The sequence below is a fragment of the Thamnophis sirtalis genome, unplaced genomic scaffold, assembly GCF_051295495.1.
Source record: "Thamnophis sirtalis isolate CommonGarterSnake01/CBP01778 unplaced genomic scaffold, rThaSir2_p1.2 scaffold_6, whole genome shotgun sequence".
In the NCBI taxonomy this organism is placed as follows: domain Eukaryota; kingdom Metazoa; phylum Chordata; class Lepidosauria; order Squamata; family Natricidae; genus Thamnophis; species Thamnophis sirtalis.
This window is the reverse complement of record NW_028261386.1, coordinates 75,579,290-75,596,614: the sequence shown is the minus strand read 5'-3', so window position 1 is coordinate 75,596,614 and position 17,325 is coordinate 75,579,290. Positions and strand designations below refer to the sequence as shown.

Sequence of the window (17,325 nt, the reverse complement as noted above, 5' to 3'; positions counted from 1 at the left end):
ACACAGAATTAAAATAAATATTGTATTTATTTAATCACTAAGTTGTTATATTTGGATACATTTTATTTTGACCAGTGCTTGGTGGGGCATGTGCAAATTAGGATGATATTTCTCATTTTCAATCAGAAACATTAGAAAACAGATATTTCTTAACTTTAAGATGGTATCATCAACCTTTGGTGCAAGCAAATATTCCATTCCCTTTTTGGTTTTATTTTTTGAAGGATTAGACAAACCATTCCAAATGGAAGATAGTTAGACTTGTCTTAGCCAAACTCTAATGAGATGACACCATTGGAAACAGGTATGAACCATGTTCAGAGCCTATAGAGGATGTCCAAAAATCTCTATGGGATGGAATTTTGATGCAATCCTGTTCTGACCTCCACCTAGCCCGTTCAGAAACTACAGCCACACACAGCTTGCAAAGGAATGTCTTTATCAGTCCCGGCTTTTGCTGGCTGCGAGCCCAAAATAAACATAGATAAATTCTCTGGCAAAAAGTTATACAGCAAATGCAAAAACAAACTCTCACAGCAAACCAGGTTTATATAAAGCAAATCACTTATCCAAGTGCTTCTTTGAATCATGAACATGAACTAGAACAGGAACGGAACGGACGAACGAATGAACGAACATTGACTTCTGCAACTAAGGCGTGGCACCATCAGTCTTTTATCTGCAGGAGATCCTTAACGAGCCACAGCTGCTTGTTATCTTCTCCTGTGAGCATCCTGAAACCACTCACAGGAGATTTCTGTGTCAGTCTGATAGCAGCTCCAAAGGGTCCTACCGAGCCACAACACAATCCTAACCATGAGAAGGCTGCACATTTTCTGGCTTTGAAGTTCTACCCAATGTGAACTCTTTATAGCTCACTGACTGACAGACATTGAAATATGTGTGATGGGTCATCAGTTAAGACACTGGGCTTATTGGCTTGAAAGCTGACAGCCCATGTTTGAGACCCAAGCATGGCATGCTGGGGTGAGTGCCTGTCTTCATCTGGCTCCTGCCCATCTAGCAGTTCGAAAGCATGCATATGAAAATAGATAAATAGGTATCACTTCAGTGATGGGGGAACAGCGATCCCTAACATCATGTTGACCACATGGCCATGGACAACACTGGCTCATGGCTTTGAAATGGAGATGAATAAAATCTGCAGGAACTCCCTTTTCCTTTTCTTTTCCTAAAATGTTATCATTTTATTTTCACATACTGTGTTGGAATAAAGTTTTAAATATTTGTACTTTGTAATCATTGCTTCTGAATCTAAAATTGAGTCCTTGGGAGAAGGGTGGCATATAAATCAAATAAACCTAAAATAATATGTGATCCAACCTTGCTGGGCTGGAATAGAGCAATACACATATCAACATAAGGACCAGAATCAACATAAGGACCAGAATCATATCTCCAACTCCCAACCCACAAAGTCAGTCTAGAAAGTTATTGTGGTTGACTTACTATTAATATCTAGTAAGTGATCTTAGAAGAGAAGGTAATTATCCAAGTTGCTGGATCCAAATATGGCTTCTTGAGATATGGGCAAACCAATGTCTCTTTAAGGACTTCTGATAGTTCCCCTTTTCTCAAAGATGGATTTCCTGTGACGGTAGAATCAATCTCCTCCTTGGCTGTTTAGTTATAGGAACAGAAGAAGAATCTAGTTCACAATTGGCACAGTTAAGATTGCAGACAAGTTTGTCTACTTCCTTGGGATTCACTGGCTGAAAATCTTCCAAATAACACCATATGATATAAGTTCTGTCATCTTATAGATTCTTCCAACTCTCTTCTGAACTGGAAAAGATGTGAACAATTATATCCATAAAATGCTTGGCCAAACTATTACAATTTATACTGACTAGATCTTCTGGCCTATCTCCCAGGGAGGCTGGGACGGGGAGGTCCAGATTCTTTAAACAGCTGGCATTCCAATGGTCAAAGAAACAGTTTCTTGTGAAATAAAAGATATATGAGAGGGGGAAGAGGGGATAATTTTCTAACTAATTGTTTAGGCAAAAGATGATTAGAAACTTGTCGGGACACACAGTGGAGAAATGGATGTGTGCTGAAAACCAAGCGGGAAATCCTTCCCCAGTGACCAGTGGTTTTTCTAATATTGGTAATATTATTTGGATGTTCCAGCTTTTTATATGCAAACGGGTTCTTGCATAACTATTTCCAATTCCATTATACTTAATCCTACCATATATTAAGCAGGCAGAGGAAGAATCTTGCCAAGGAAAGTGATTTTTAAAATCATGAAATAGATATTTTTTAAAATATTTTTAATGCTAGACTGGGTGGTGTGATAGAGTTTTCTGTTGAACAGCCTAAATCACTAGCAGCATCTTTGCTAAGAGTGGCAAGGGAATTAATTGCTTTCATTTAAGCAACAGAATGTCTTGGTGTGGCTAGTTTCCCTTAAACTGCTTTAAATGTATGACTAGAAAGTATTTTTAAACTCTTTTACCAGAGATTTTATAAATGTTATCTAAACTGAATAACCTATTATTCCCCACTCACCACTGCAGTATCTGAAAAATACTGTAACTTTTATATTTAAAGTTCATGCTGAAAATGGTTTTGCTCAAGTTGTATTCATAATAATGTTTTCATTTCATGTAAATGTTTCCCTTGCTTTGAAATGTGTAAACATTTCTGTGACTGTAAAATAAATTGTCCTAGAAACTTTAATTTGCAATTCTCAATGGAGTAGTGCCCTTCAGAATCTTCAATGACATTACTGATCTAATATGGATATTGTGATAGCTTAATAAATCCTACATTATGGCACCCAGGAAAAAGAATTAAATTTAGAAATGAGAACAAGTCTAAGAAAAGAGAGTAGAAAAAGAACAGGGAGAAAATGGTGAAGAAATAGGTTTTGTTCCTTAATCTTAATCCCAAAAGAAAAACAGGCAATGAAAATGGCCTATTTTAGCAATAATGTTTACATAAAGGGGTTCTATCATTCCTTTAATCTGCTATGATCTGCGTATGTCTTCCTGCAGTAGCCACACAATATTTGAAAATGATTTATGTATGCATCAATGAGTTTCAGAGGAGTACTTCATACTTGTTCTTATGAATTTTACAGCATCTCTTCTGAAGTATATTGTATTATCTTATTCTACATATAAATATTATGCCCTCATCTATTATATTCTTTCTAATATAGAAAAGGTGGTTTCCTTTGAATCAGTCCCTACTCCTGATATGTCCTTGTCAGAGGTGGGTTGCTGCCGGTTCGACCCAGATCAGCCAAACCAGTAGTAGTGGTGGCGGGAGGCTCTGCTCACCTGCCTTCTGTGCTTGCGCAGATACATTGCATGTGTGCAGATGCTTTGCACACATGCAGAAGTGTTGCGTGCCCACCTGAACCAGTAGCAAAAAAAATTAGCAACCCACCTCTGGTCCTTGTGGTTGCCCCAAATTCTATATTTTTCCTTTAAAGAGCTGCTTGGACTAAACTTAGTTTTGTTCTGTGTGAGTGCATGTTTTACAAGCTTAAATGAGCTAAACCCTGTGCCTGGTTCTATTTCACAAGCAAGAAGAATACTGTTTCTTTTGGCAGTCATTAAATGGTATCATTTTGTCATTCAGAGCCATGTAATATTAACAATATCAACAATATTACTTGTAAGATATATCAGTGTAGTCCCATTATTATTAAGGAAAGTACCCAGTAAAATTTCATACAGTTCATTTTCTGTAACTTTTTTGGGGGTATAGAATGACTTGTGTGCAGCTTAATTACTTAGAATTGTAAGTATTTCTCCACTTCTGGGATTATCACAATTACACATGACAAATTATATTTCATTTTAATCGAATCAGAGAAAACAGGTTATCTCAGGCTATACTCCGGCAATCATATAACATGAAATTTTATATTCATTGGGTTTATTTTGAGTTGCCAGATACAAAGCTAGTGTTAATCAAGTCAGTGGGAACCAACCCTTATTTTCCCCCTCTTATAACATGAATGTTTTTGTTTTGTTTTGCATGCTTTGCATCATAACATTCCTACAGTCCAGCACAAATTAATTTTAGGTTAAATCAATTGTACAGAGTGAATAATGATTAGCTTCATGGTTTAGGTTTAATGCAGTTTTACTAAATAATAACTTTTTTTGAAAAAATATGACTAATAAAATTATGTTTTCTAAAGATACATCACTTTTTGTTTGATTTTTGTATGAACTGCACATTAATCTTTCATGCTGTTCCATTCTATGTGTAATTAATCAAAGGAGATTGATCTTGAAAAGACAGTAAACTGTTATACAATTAAAGGATTTCAGATGGAGAAAAAGAAAATTGACTATAATAGTAAAGCCAGCAAAAGCAAATGAAATGTTGATTCATGAATAGAAACTTCTACAAATATGAATAGTCTGAATGGTTTGTTAAATTTGGCCTCAGGCGGTTCTTTGATACAAGCTCAGTACTTACACATCAGACAATCAGACTGAACAGCCTTTTCAGGGCTTAAAGAATGCTATGAAACAATAGGCAGTATTAAGTTTTGAAATGTGATTGATTGCTCCCTTTGTTGCAAGCACTCTGCTAAGCATTTTCCTGGTAAAATAAACTATTTGAAATATTCAAGGGGAAAAGATAGAAATAAAGTTACACTGAAAATAAATGTTAGGTAGAGTAATATTTGATAAGAAATCTATAATTATCCATGCACTCTCATCAAAATGTTGAGCACACAAAATATTTTGCTATCAGTATCCATCTGCTGCTGATTTACTCATAACAGGATTGGAGGCATACCATTGCTTCACTGATGATGGAATGGAGACTGAATGTGGATTTAATCTGAGAAGGGAGGGAAAGCTCAAGCACTCACTCAATAAGAAAATGCACTGAAGCTGCTGGAAAAAGTCAGAGTGCTCAGCCCGGTCCCTCTCCCTGCAGCAAGAGAGGTGTTTTACCCTTATTATTTCAATATTAGCTTTAATTTCCACCTTTTAACCAATATTAATCACCCATTATTCTGAAAAGGTCAGACAGGGTTTGCTATTTTTTTTCATCAGAAGTGCTCATGAAAGTACCTCCCTCTTTTGCTGTAATGCTTTCAAAATATTAGGAATTACTCCCTTTGGTTAACCTAAGTGTAGGGATATCATCTACAAGGGTAGATGATATCGCTACTCTTATCTGTTCTGTTAGTTTTAGATAAGAAATTTACTAGGTAAGAAATTTGTATCTAAAAGAAAACATAGCAGATTTACTTGGCCAACTAACCAATCAGTATATTAAAGCAAATTTTAATGGTCATGGGTTGATCAGAAAAAGCAGGCAGGTCTATGGAAGCTATGTAAGAGCAGCATAAGTCTAAATCTTTCAAATTTGGTGAAATTCTTGGATCATAAAACATTCGTCTAAAACTCTTTGTTGCCCCTGCATAGGTCTTCTGTCTCAGACCAGTTCTTCCCCTTCTCTTCTGTTTCTAAAGCTAGCTTAATCATCCGTACAAAGTGGCTCATGTGCTTATTTGAGGTAACACTTGAAAATCAACCCATTAGATTAAATTGTAGAGTAGACATAAGAATTAAATGAGTTTCTGCTTGTTCTTTGCATTCATCTCACTTCTGTCATTTGTGTGAGATTTTCAGAGATTCTGGAAGAGACACTAATTTCCAATAGATCTAATTTGCATTAAATGGAACAGCATTATAATTTATATTTTCCCATTGTGATGATTCACAAAAGAATCAAGTCACGCTCCTCTTTCTTAGCTGTGACTTTCTGCAAAGTGAGCAGCTTAACTATAAACTGTTTTGCTTATGCTTCACAACATGCTTGGAAGTGTCAGCCATATAATCCCAAACAATTTTTCAGACACCAAGAGTAGAGGCATATAAATATTATTTTTGCTTTGTTCAACAAACTGCTATACTATCTTGCAAATTTATTCTAGAAGCCTTTTTTGCATTTTAAATACAATTTGTCATGGGAGACCAGTATTTAAAAATCTCAAGCCCCAGCACATTGAGTTAATCATATATTTCTGCAGCTTTCGTCTGAATTCCAGTTAACTTAATCATTATGTACATGCTTATATCCTTATGCAAGAATATGTTGGTGGGATTAGTACTGCATTAAGATAGGTAGGCCTGGGCCTTCCTACCTAATGAAACATAAGGAATGTACTTATGACCAACTTGATTTCTGTGGAGATGCTTTCTCTTCCTGGCATGTTTATTTTAAGATAAGTACTGATATATTCAGTGAGTTTGCTCTGAAATGAATACACAAGAAAATTGTAGTTTTAGCTATAATTACTTTCAAGTGCGTTATGGGGAATGACCAAACTTTATTAACAATAACTGTGATAAAACAGATTTAAGTTGTCTTCAGACTTTGTCATGTATTAAATAGATTAAATGACATAAAAAGGAAATTATTCCATTAAAGGAAGGAAAGTCAATCTCTGCACTGGTGTAGTTTTTGGCTGTTTTCTGGTATCGTTATCAATGTAATTTTGAACTGTAACTACAGTTTCTTTTAATATTATAACACAATAATATAACTCTCCATGTAGAAGCAAACTTCACTGTGTTCACCAATAATTAATTCAAGTAAGACAAGAGATTAAACTCATCTTTCCCCAACTTGGTGTCTGTTGGATGCGGTTATATTTGGAGACTACTAAGCTGAAGAAGACTATATCAGCCACAAACATTGTTTTTGCTAATGGATTCTAAACCTAAACCAAAATATTAAAGCAATTCTTCAATAGATGTAATCCTAATGTGTAGCTTTATACTGCTCTTTCATATAAACAAGCAATAAATTAGAGAAAAACCCATGAAATTTCATGTTGGGTGACAGCATGAAAAAGTTCCAGTCTTATTCTTTATTTTTTATTTTCGTGACTAAGTGAATTGATCCATACTGTGTTCCTAAATCACTATAATTCCATAGATTTTTTAGATGCAAAATGAATCCTGGAAACCAGATTTTCCTAACCCCTTCTCTTTTTTTCTCCATAATGAAACTTTAATTTTAAAGCCATAGTTATGGCATCCAATAATAAACTATACCTTAGTATGTTTGTTCTTGTCCTCCAGATGTGCCTTTTGCTATTATAAATTAACATTCCCTTATAAGCAAACTAATAGTATATGATACTAAAGAAATGTCTTAAATTGATTTTATTATAATTGTGTGGACCTTATTTTCTTATGATTAGATACCAGTGGGTTCTTGGTTGAGGGACAAATTCTGTGTATCTTTATCATTCCTTATTTGTGTGAATTCTTCAAACCAGAAAATTTCTACTAGCACCTCCATTGTACTGTAACACACTGCACATAATTCAATTTGACAGTATAGTTAAGACAATGAGACAAAATTGAATATGGTTGAGTTGAAAGCAAATAATTTTCATCCTATATTTAACAAACTTAAATATAGTGATATCTGCCATTTATAAAAAGATCTTCTCTCTGTTAAATAATACTTATTTTAAGTAAATTACCTTTACAACCGGGGAAAACCATAATGACAATAAGGCTCCATTTTGCTATAAAGCATTACATATCCACAAATCTTAATCTAAATTTAAAATCACTTCCTTAACATAATGTTCCTGTGAGCGATTGTGGAAAAGCTGAGGAAGGTATGAAAAAGAGTATAGACGTAATCAGCAAGTGAATTGAAAATTTATAAATAGCCACTAAATTCAGTAAGAGAAACTCAGAAAGAAGCAATTCAAATCATTCAAAGAGTTTGGGCTATATTAACTCACTATAAATGAGTGATTTTCAAACATGGCAACTTAGAGATGTAGGGACTTCAACACCCAGGATTCACCAGCCAGCATTATAAATAAATTTGTAAGATTGCATCATAATTTCTAAGATTTTGATTTATTCCAACCATATATTTAAATCTCTGTATCTCTTGCTTCTCTTATCTTGCTTAGCTACTTTTCATGGGCCATGACAATTTCCACCAGATATTAAATGTGATAAATATTCCACGGTGAACACCGATAATAGCTTTAAACTCAAATATGAAGCACTCTGATGTCATAGACTCAATTAAATCACTAGTCTGAACACAAAATGTATTTCCTAACGTGCACCAATTTTTTGCATAAAGGTTTTTCTTTAACATTTTAGGTGAAGGGTCCTCCAGCTGCAGGAGCATTTAAAGAAAGACCAACAAAGCCCACAGCATTTCGCAAGTTTTACGAACGAGGTGACTTCCCAATTGCCCTTGAGCATGATACAAGAGGAAACAAAATAGCCTGGAAGGTAGGTTCAGGGCACAGCTGTGACAGGCAGCTGCACTTATTGAAGTGACAAATGTCATTGCCCAAACTGTTGGTTTATAAGTAAATAAAGTGAAGTAATTTCTTAGCAAAAAGAAGACGGTGGGGAAAACAAGTCAGAGACCGGCCTCCTGAGTCAGCCATCTACCTTGGCGAACAATTAAATTATATGCTGCAAAAAGGAAGTTGACAGAATTGCTTTACCTTAGAGAACTGTCTCCTGCTCAATTCATCTCTATTTTTATGAGGACCTGGCAACCCAGCCTATTCCAGGCAGTCCATCAAGTGATGGAAGTGGCTGGATACAGTGAGCAGCAGCAGCCATTTATCTTTCTCCTCTCCCCCCCCCCACCTCCCCAATTTCACCTTCCTGCAGGACAGTTCCAAATGGAAGCTTTAATTACCTAAATGGATAGGTCAAGATTGCCTGCTCCTTTGAAATGCAGAGCAGAATACTAACGAAGGCAGATTCTCATTCCAGGGCTTCACTCCCAGGCTGCAGCATATGTCAGACAGCGTAATCGCTGTCATACATGCCCCTGTTAGAGGCTGACCTCCACTGCTGAAACCATTATGGCTCTGACATCTCTGACAAAAGGTTAATTGGCTTCAAAATAAATGTATTGCCTAATGACTTCATTCAAATGCAGCCGTGTTTCTCTCCAAAAGGCTCAGTGATGTTATTTGTAAAACTTGCCAATCTTTGAGGTAACTAGAGCAGGCTTTTAAATTTAATTTGAAAAATGAATGCTGATCTTTAACCTGCTCTTTCTATTTAATTATTTTTGTTATCAAAGAATGAATTTCTCTCTTTGTGCATATTATTTATTGCCTGGAATAAGATTTCTCTTCAAACTGGACAAAGATAGCCTGAACAGACATTGTATATTGGGAATAGTAAAAAGAAGAAGAAGAAGAAGAAAAGAAAAAAGGAAAATAAAAAGAAACAGATAACCCATTCTTAGAACGTTTGAGTAGCTCATGTTGAAAAATAATGATTTAAGTTACCATAATTTAGGTCATTAAAATAAAAATGAATATCGTTAGACATGACAATAATAATGATGATCTATAATTTATTTTATTAAAAAAATTGGCACCCTGTAAATGTATTAAGAAAGATTGCATCAAAATTTAAGGGATCTATTTCACTCTGGGCAATGACTTTTTGGTACATTGGTATTGGCCAATGACTTTTTGGCATGACATTTTCTAATCTTATAGAATATTATTATTGATATTTATAGGTAAAAGTACACTTTATGATATTTATATAAGAATCTTTGTATTAACTTTATATGGAATTTGTGATATTATTTTGTTTTGATTTTTCTCAATATTATGTGCTTAAGGCAATTTATTTGAATTAATAGACATAGGAAAGAAATCACAAAGCAGAATGGGTAGGCCGAACTCCATCCATTACAAAATGACTTATAGGCTAATTTAAACAGATTTAAGTTTAATTATATCTATTTTTCAAAAGGTGGCATGATCGAATATTACTAATTTGGGAATTTTAGTGGTAAAGATTTAGAAGAGAAAAGGAGGGAAATGTCCAGAACTGTAATAAGTATTTTATTATTTTCAGTCCCTATTTTGCTGCTTGCATTTACTATATATAGTAGAAGATTTTTTACCAAGTTCCAAAAACTGCATGGTATCAAGAGAACATAAATGTTAAAAAGCTCCTGTGATTCCAGCTATTTTTTGATGTTTAGGTTAGCTGATGGCTAATAACAGCATAGGCACCAATCAAAAGGCCCATCCCACTGTTGCTTTGCTAACCTTTCTCCCCCCAAAGCTATCAGAAATTTGTTCAATTTAAAGATGTTATCAATTTCTTACTCTTTTTTAAAATATATTTTAGACTGTTTTTGTTAAAGATGTATACCGTGTATGGGTTCTGGGAAGTCAGGGGAGGGAAGGTTGGGGGTGTGGGGGGAGGGTGGGAGGGAGGGAAGTATATTAGGCTTGATGAGGGGTGTTAGATCTTAAAGTAATATGTCTGCACATGTATACTGTCTTCTCTTATTTTTTCTTTAAAACTAAGAGATGTTAAGTATATTGATATGGAAGTATAAATACCATCAACACAGAATGGAGTTTGTTCAGAAGCTGAAATACACCAAATGAATGAGAGGAAGAATGGGAAGCAGAGGTGAGAAAAAAGATAGGATGAGAGGGATAGGAGAGAGGGCAAGGGGGGGGAAGATAAGGAGAATAAGGAGGAGTGGAAAGAAGAGAGAGGAGAAGGAGAAAGGAAGGAGAAGTAGAGTAGAAAAGGATGATGGAGGGAAGAAGGGAGGGAAGAAGGGGGAAGAGAGAGGCAGAAGAAAGTGGTGTATGGAGAGCAGAAGAGCCAATAATTGGTTTCTATCTTTTTTAGTTTTTTTTTTCCTGGAGTTGATGGCAAGATGGACTGATGTAATTATTAATTATACAATATGATATTGGCTATGTAATAGTATACATGTGATTATATGTTATGAAAATGGAAAATAAAAAAAGGATTTTTGGAGAGAAAAAAAAAGAAATTTGTATAGCACAGGATATCTTGCTAGTTGTACAACGTGGCCTCCTGTGTAACTGGAAGAGGTCTGCTTTGAGCTGATATAAATGCACAACATACAAAGAGTCATGATTGGTAGTTTTCTGGGCTGAAATTCCAGCCTTGTCCAATATCATTCAGCTTATGAAAAGACTCCTTTAACTGACATGCAGAAAACTCTTCATGCATTCTTTTTTTTCTTTTACTTTCATATTGTATACAGGCAGGATGAACTTTTTAAAAAATCTTGCAGACTATGGATCCACCAGATGATTGTTCAACCTAATGATCCCCAACTGGTAGCAAAGAGTTTGAGGGTTCTTGTTGATCTTTTCAATCACTTGACAGCCATTGAATGGTCATCTAGATTATTGTGCACTTGAGGTGCAATTGTTGAATCAGTTTTGAAGAGCTGGATTTAAAGGGATTTAACTGTAAGGATTGATGTGGAAGCTGGAAGCTGTCTAAGAAGGTGAAGTGAGGAATCAATACTTGGCTGAAAGTCTACTGAAATACAAGATTTGGGTCCTTTTGATACACACATTAAGTCAGGCAAGGAAGGGTCAGTTTCAAAGTTTTGTAGTTTCTGGGTTGGTCAGTGGACTATCCCTTTTTAAAAAGTGTGGGGGGGGGGAGGTTGTGATATTCTAGTTTTCTTTAAAAAAACAATTGGCAAAGAGATCTGGGACCAAATTAAGAAGTGGGATCCCACAAGAAACAGGCAGAAACAACTAAAAGCCAAGAGACAGATACTGTACATATCTCTTAGCAGTAGCAGGTTGTTCCAGTATTATCTTTTAGACACACCCAACATGATTCAGCTGTTCTCCTAAGGAGAAAAAAGTATTGCTATTTGGGGTTTCTTGTAAGCTACTTAATTATTGTTTGAACATTTAGTTTTTCTGCTATTTATTCAAAACCCTGATAAGCAAATGATTGGTTGGGATGTTATAGAAGAATCAAATTGGAATTCTTGGTATTCAGCCATCAAACTGTCACTTTCTCTTTCAAATTGACTTTCTAGCCTTGGTGAATAAAATGCAGAGGGGTGGGGGAACTCATGCTGCCTTAGGCTTCCTAGAAGAAAGGGGAACACCAAATAAGTAGAGTGATTTACATAATTCTGTAATACCCACTTAGTTGTAACTAGACTGTCATAATGAATTACTATCGCAGTACGGCCACATAGGATTTTTATTTAGGCAGAGTTGGGTTTGGGTCAATATGATTCCATACATGAGAAAAAGCAGTGTATGGGAAATTTCTACAGCATCAGTTAGATTGCAGATTTGGTTTTACAATGAAGTGCATTCACATGGGGGACAATATAGTGACATCCCATGGACAATGTATCTCCATAGTGAGAAACAATAACATTGAATTTCAAGGAGAGGCAGACCTAGATAAAGGAAGTGACACCTCTTTGGAGCAAATATCCATAGAGGAGATCTTGGAAATCAACCCAAATAGTAGCTGGAGTTAAAAATGCAAGCAATGAAGAAGTAAGGTCTCCTCTTCACAATGATATACTGGATAAATACAATATTTGCTTAAATTGTCTCCCATGTTGAAGAAAGTGTATACAAATGCTTGATGGAGATATACTTTATTTTGATTTTGACATTTCCCCCCCAAGTACAGAAAACAATTTAATCACCATATAGTTCTTCCCATTTCATAAAATCATTGCCTATGAAGACCTCAAAAATACTGCTACTTTCATATAATCCAGCATAATGGAGAAACTGTGCTGGCTTGTGACAATATTTTTAAAGCTCCACCCTCCCCTTTGTGGTTATGATTCGTAGGTGTTTATGTTACCTACCCTGATCTGTAAATAAAAGGTATTTCTGAACACCAACAAACAAAAGCAATGGTGACAAAATGAGAGAATGAGGAAACTAAGAATGTTAGAGAAGGAGGAACCAAAGAGTAATATAATAACATTCTTCGCACATATGGCAGCAATTATTTTTTCCTATATTTTTTGTATCCCACACAGTTGAAAATAGAAAATAGTTTTAAGGTACATGAAGGAAGATGTCGATTCAATATTAGGAGTAACTTCCCAATAGTTAGAACAGTTTGATGGCAGAACCAGTTACACAGGGAGGCAATGAACTTCCCTTTACTAATTATATTCAAGAGAGGATGTGAATAGGAATACTTGCACGGAGATGGAAGATGGAGTCAAACAGCTATATGGGTCTGTGACAAAATGATGGATAACATCCCTTATCTAGCTATAATACTACTACACTGATATCCTATCATTTGTCTGGAAATTCAGGCTAGAAATACAGAAGGCTTTTGCAGCCTCTTTTCTGGTGTAGTCTTTTGCACAATCCATCTGCTACCAGAACTGAAAGGCAAGATTTTCTAATTAGCTTTAAACATGATTACAAGGACCTGTCATTGGAAAGAGAAACTGCTCCTATGTGCAGAAATGCTTTCTATTCATGTACAGGATTTGTTACTACTTTGATGAAAAACTGTCATTCATAAATTTATGTAACATAATTATTTAGAAACATAGTTGAGAGAAAAGTATCATTTTCAGTGATAATTGTACAGAAGATTGTACAGAATCAAAAATGTCAAATGCCATAAAGAAAGGCACATTATAATGACCAACTTTCCCCCAATTAATTAGAACTATAAAATGTGCAGCTATCAAACTATATTTTTTGAGTTTACTAGAAAATGTACAAATGATCATTTTACCATCTTTATCATTTTTCATTCAATATAATTAAATAAAATAATAATTTATATTTCTCAGCTTGTAGTATATATGCTATTGGTAATATGTAATATAGGCTAAATGGGATATCTTTCCCATAACAGAAGGTGAATGAATGATTAAATGGACAAATGGATGGATGAATGAATGAGTGGATGAATGAATGAATAGCTTTACTGAACTTCACCAAGCATATGACAATTGTAAAAAATAATAAAATAAGGTAACAGCTATAAAATATTTAGACAATAGTTCCAATAGCTAGACATGCAAACTTGGTGAAAGTTTAAATAGTTGCTTTTGCCTGCCCAAAGGAATTTCACATAACATTTATCTGTTTCTGTGGGACTGGCCTAATGAGGGTATTAGCAACTCATTACAAGGATCTCTATAGAAGCCACAAAAGTGTAAAACAAGGGTCAATGATTCACTGCTCCCAGACCCAGAGGGCAGAGGTGGGTTCCTATCGAAGTGCGCATGAGCGAACCGACAGTAATGCCGGGCAGAACCCACCCCTGACAGAGAGCAAATATTTTCTGCATAAAGGGTTTTCTTAAAACATGCCCTCCAATGCACTTTGCAAGATGTCCAAGCACAATAATGTTAAAGGCCCTACAGAATATATTAACTATATGCTAATCCAGTGGTCCCCAACCCCCGGTCCACGGACCGGTGCCGGGCCGTGGAGTACCTGGCACCGGGCCGCACAGCCGGAGAAAAAGCGGCTCAGTCGTCTCCGAGTTGCCCAGGGAGGGGCGGCGCACCTGGGACGGAGATGGCGCTTCCCCGCCCGGCCTTGGCTTGTGAGAAGGAACGGCGGGAGAGGTAGAGAGAGAGAGAGAGAGAGAGAGAGAGAACGTCGGGCAGCCGAGGGCGGGGGGGTCTTTTGAGGGGAGATGGGGGGTGCGCGATTTTGGCGCGCGTGCGCCCTCCGCAGGCGTGGGTGGGGGGCTGAGAGGAGTCTAACAGTAGCGCAGGAAAGGGGAGGGTATGAGCGCCGCCTGAGGTGGTGAGGGGCAGTCGCCAGATTCAGGCCGCCGCTGCCGCTATTGCAGCGCACGGTGGAAAAGCGGCGGTCTTGCCCACCCCTTCCCTGCCTCCCGCCCGCTCCAGTTGCCGCAGCCAGGGGTGGGGGCTCAGTGCCTGAAGTCTCTTGCCTCTCTTCCAAAATTTCGCCAGCGGGCATCGGTGAAGCGCGCTCTTTCTCTTCCTCACAAAACACATTTCCTTTCCCCCCACGCGTAGTTATTGGCGATATGGACTCTTGGAGGCTGCGCTCCCGGGTCGCGTTTCCTTTTTGCAGCCCACGAGAATGCCTGGTTCTGAGCCTCAAAAAACGAGAGTTCTCTTAAGGCTGCAAAAAAGGAATATACTTTGGTCCTTGAAGCGCTTTTCCTGTTATTTGGACATTATATATATATATACGTACGTACATACGTACGGTATGTATATATGCATGTATGTATGTGTGTATATATATATATATATATATATATATATATATATATATATATATATGTATGTATGTATGTATGTATGTATGTATGTATGTATGTATGTATGTAGTCCATAATATAGTGATGATTTAAAAAAAATTAGTTTAGCACATGGAATCTTTTTTCTTTTATTATATTTTGGAGGTGGGGTCCCACTTTGTTATTTAAGATAGTATCTCCTTTTATATATGGTAGTGAAGATACCTAATACTCCCACCCCCTATTTCCCCCACGACAACCTTGTGAGGTGGGGGGGCTTAGATAGAGTGAATGGGCTAAAGTTACCCAGCCAGATCAGTATCAAACATTGATACTAGGCCCTAGTATGGCATGTTTAATACAATAAAATAAAAGTTGTTTAATCAAAACAATCTGATATATAAACAATCAATGTGTCATCGCGAACAACGCCGCCCCCACCCCTGCGCGCGCTCAGCGGGCCACGGTAAAATTATCAAAGGCTGACTGGTCCGCGGCGATAAAAAGGTTGGGGACCACTATTGATACAGGTGGTAGTAACAGACTTTAATTTGCCTCGAGTTTTACTTCAGCTGACACTTTACTATATTCAGTTTGCAATTCTGTATTAAGGATTCTTTAAATAAGTAATCAGGTGTCCAAGTTTTAGCAACATTGAAATTTGGGAAAAATCTGCCAATTTCTAAAGTTTGTTGTTTCTGGATACATAGCTTGCCTAACAAGATAGGAGGTTGAATGTTTAGCCACTATTGAAAAAGACTTAGTCATGGTCTTATTTCAGCCTTTAGCAACTCTGCATCCTATCACAGGGCTACATCAAGAACACATCTTAAACTGCTTTCATTAGTTTACACTCTTTCTGGTGTAGCATTAATGATATTTAGATTTAATACAAAAATGGGGCCAGCAGTTTGATTTTAAATGGTCATAGAGCAGCTAAAATATACTATGTGTCTGTAAAGAAAAGAAATAAATAAATGCTGTAGAGATCCTCTGAACAGGACAGGCAGTTTACTTTATTCAATCAATTCATAAAAGTGCTCAGTCAACACACATCTGAAAGTACATACACACAATAATGGGGAAAAAAAACCTCCTGGAATGAGCAGTGAGTTAGACTGCAATACTGCATTTTAACCACTGTGCCATGACAGCTTATACATTCCAAATATGGTAAGCTACCTTATCTATGGGCTTCCCATCCAAGTCAGTTTTTTTTTTTATAACTCCTTGCAAACTATATGAGATTAGTTTTCTCATTAATTACAGTAACAGATCTTTGGAAAAGTGGGATAGCTTTCATTTCTTAATCTGTCCTTGATAGCATTATCATGCTATCTGCATACTGTAAATTAGTATACATAGGCATTGTTTGTCAATTTTAAAGCATAATGTTCTTTATTTAAATTCGCACAATTTAACTGAGATAATAATGGAATAATAATGAAGAGAGAATTCGCCTTGGTTAATTCCATTGGTAGTTAGCACTATATCTGAGAGATGCAATATATTGCTATATTGCACTTCACTCTCAGTCTGATGTTCATACAAAGGGCATATATGTCTATCAACTGTAGATCTAGCTTGGTGTCAAAGGATTCCCCTAGAAATGGAATGGAAGGTTGGGTTAATAAGGTCTATAAAATAAAGTAAACAAAATTGACTTGGGAGTCTTGAGTCTGTTTTTCAGTAAAAAAAAAATGAAACCCTAATCTAGCACAGAGCAACAAATTGCAAAAGCATTTTTGGGATAAGCAAAAAGAAATAAGGCAACTAGTCTCCAGTTGAATCTGCTGGAGGGGACCAAGCATTTCAGCTCTTTGTTTCCTGAAGTATTTTTTATTCAATCTCTCCCCCCCCACTCTCTCTCCCTCCCTCCCCCTCCCTCCCTCCCTCCCTCTCTCACACACCACACCACTTTCAATAGACTTATTGATTTTCTTTTAGCCAAAATCTGCAGTGGCAAATGCTGTTTCAGCTCCAGTTAATACACTCATTTTGCAATTATAACAGTAAGAATTATTGTCAACAACATCACTACCTGCTTCTGTGTCCTTAAAGCTGCTGTAAAAGATATATGTAATAGCAGAGTATATATCTTATGTTTGGAAAAAGTGTGCCAGAGGGGGATTGTATCATCTTTGTGGACGCCAGATGGTTGGCAACATCCAGAATATGAAAGGTTAAGAATCCCAGATCTGAATGACGTGCACAATCTTGCAATTTGCAATGTCTTTCTAAAGCCTATAGA

The 17,325-nt window shown here is 36.5% G+C and overlaps 1 protein-coding gene across 1 annotated transcript in view; it reads left to right on the top strand.

The window, feature by feature from the left end:
* Nucleotides 1-17,325, top strand: part of PACRG (parkin coregulated) — a 256,489-nt gene that overhangs the window by 36,444 nt on the left and 202,720 nt on the right. The window contains exon 2 of the mRNA XM_087718208.1: nucleotides 8,154-8,288. Within this exon, the coding sequence (XP_087574334.1) occupies nucleotides 8,154-8,288 (135 nt within the window). The remainder of the gene's footprint in view (nucleotides 1-8,153; nucleotides 8,289-17,325) is intronic.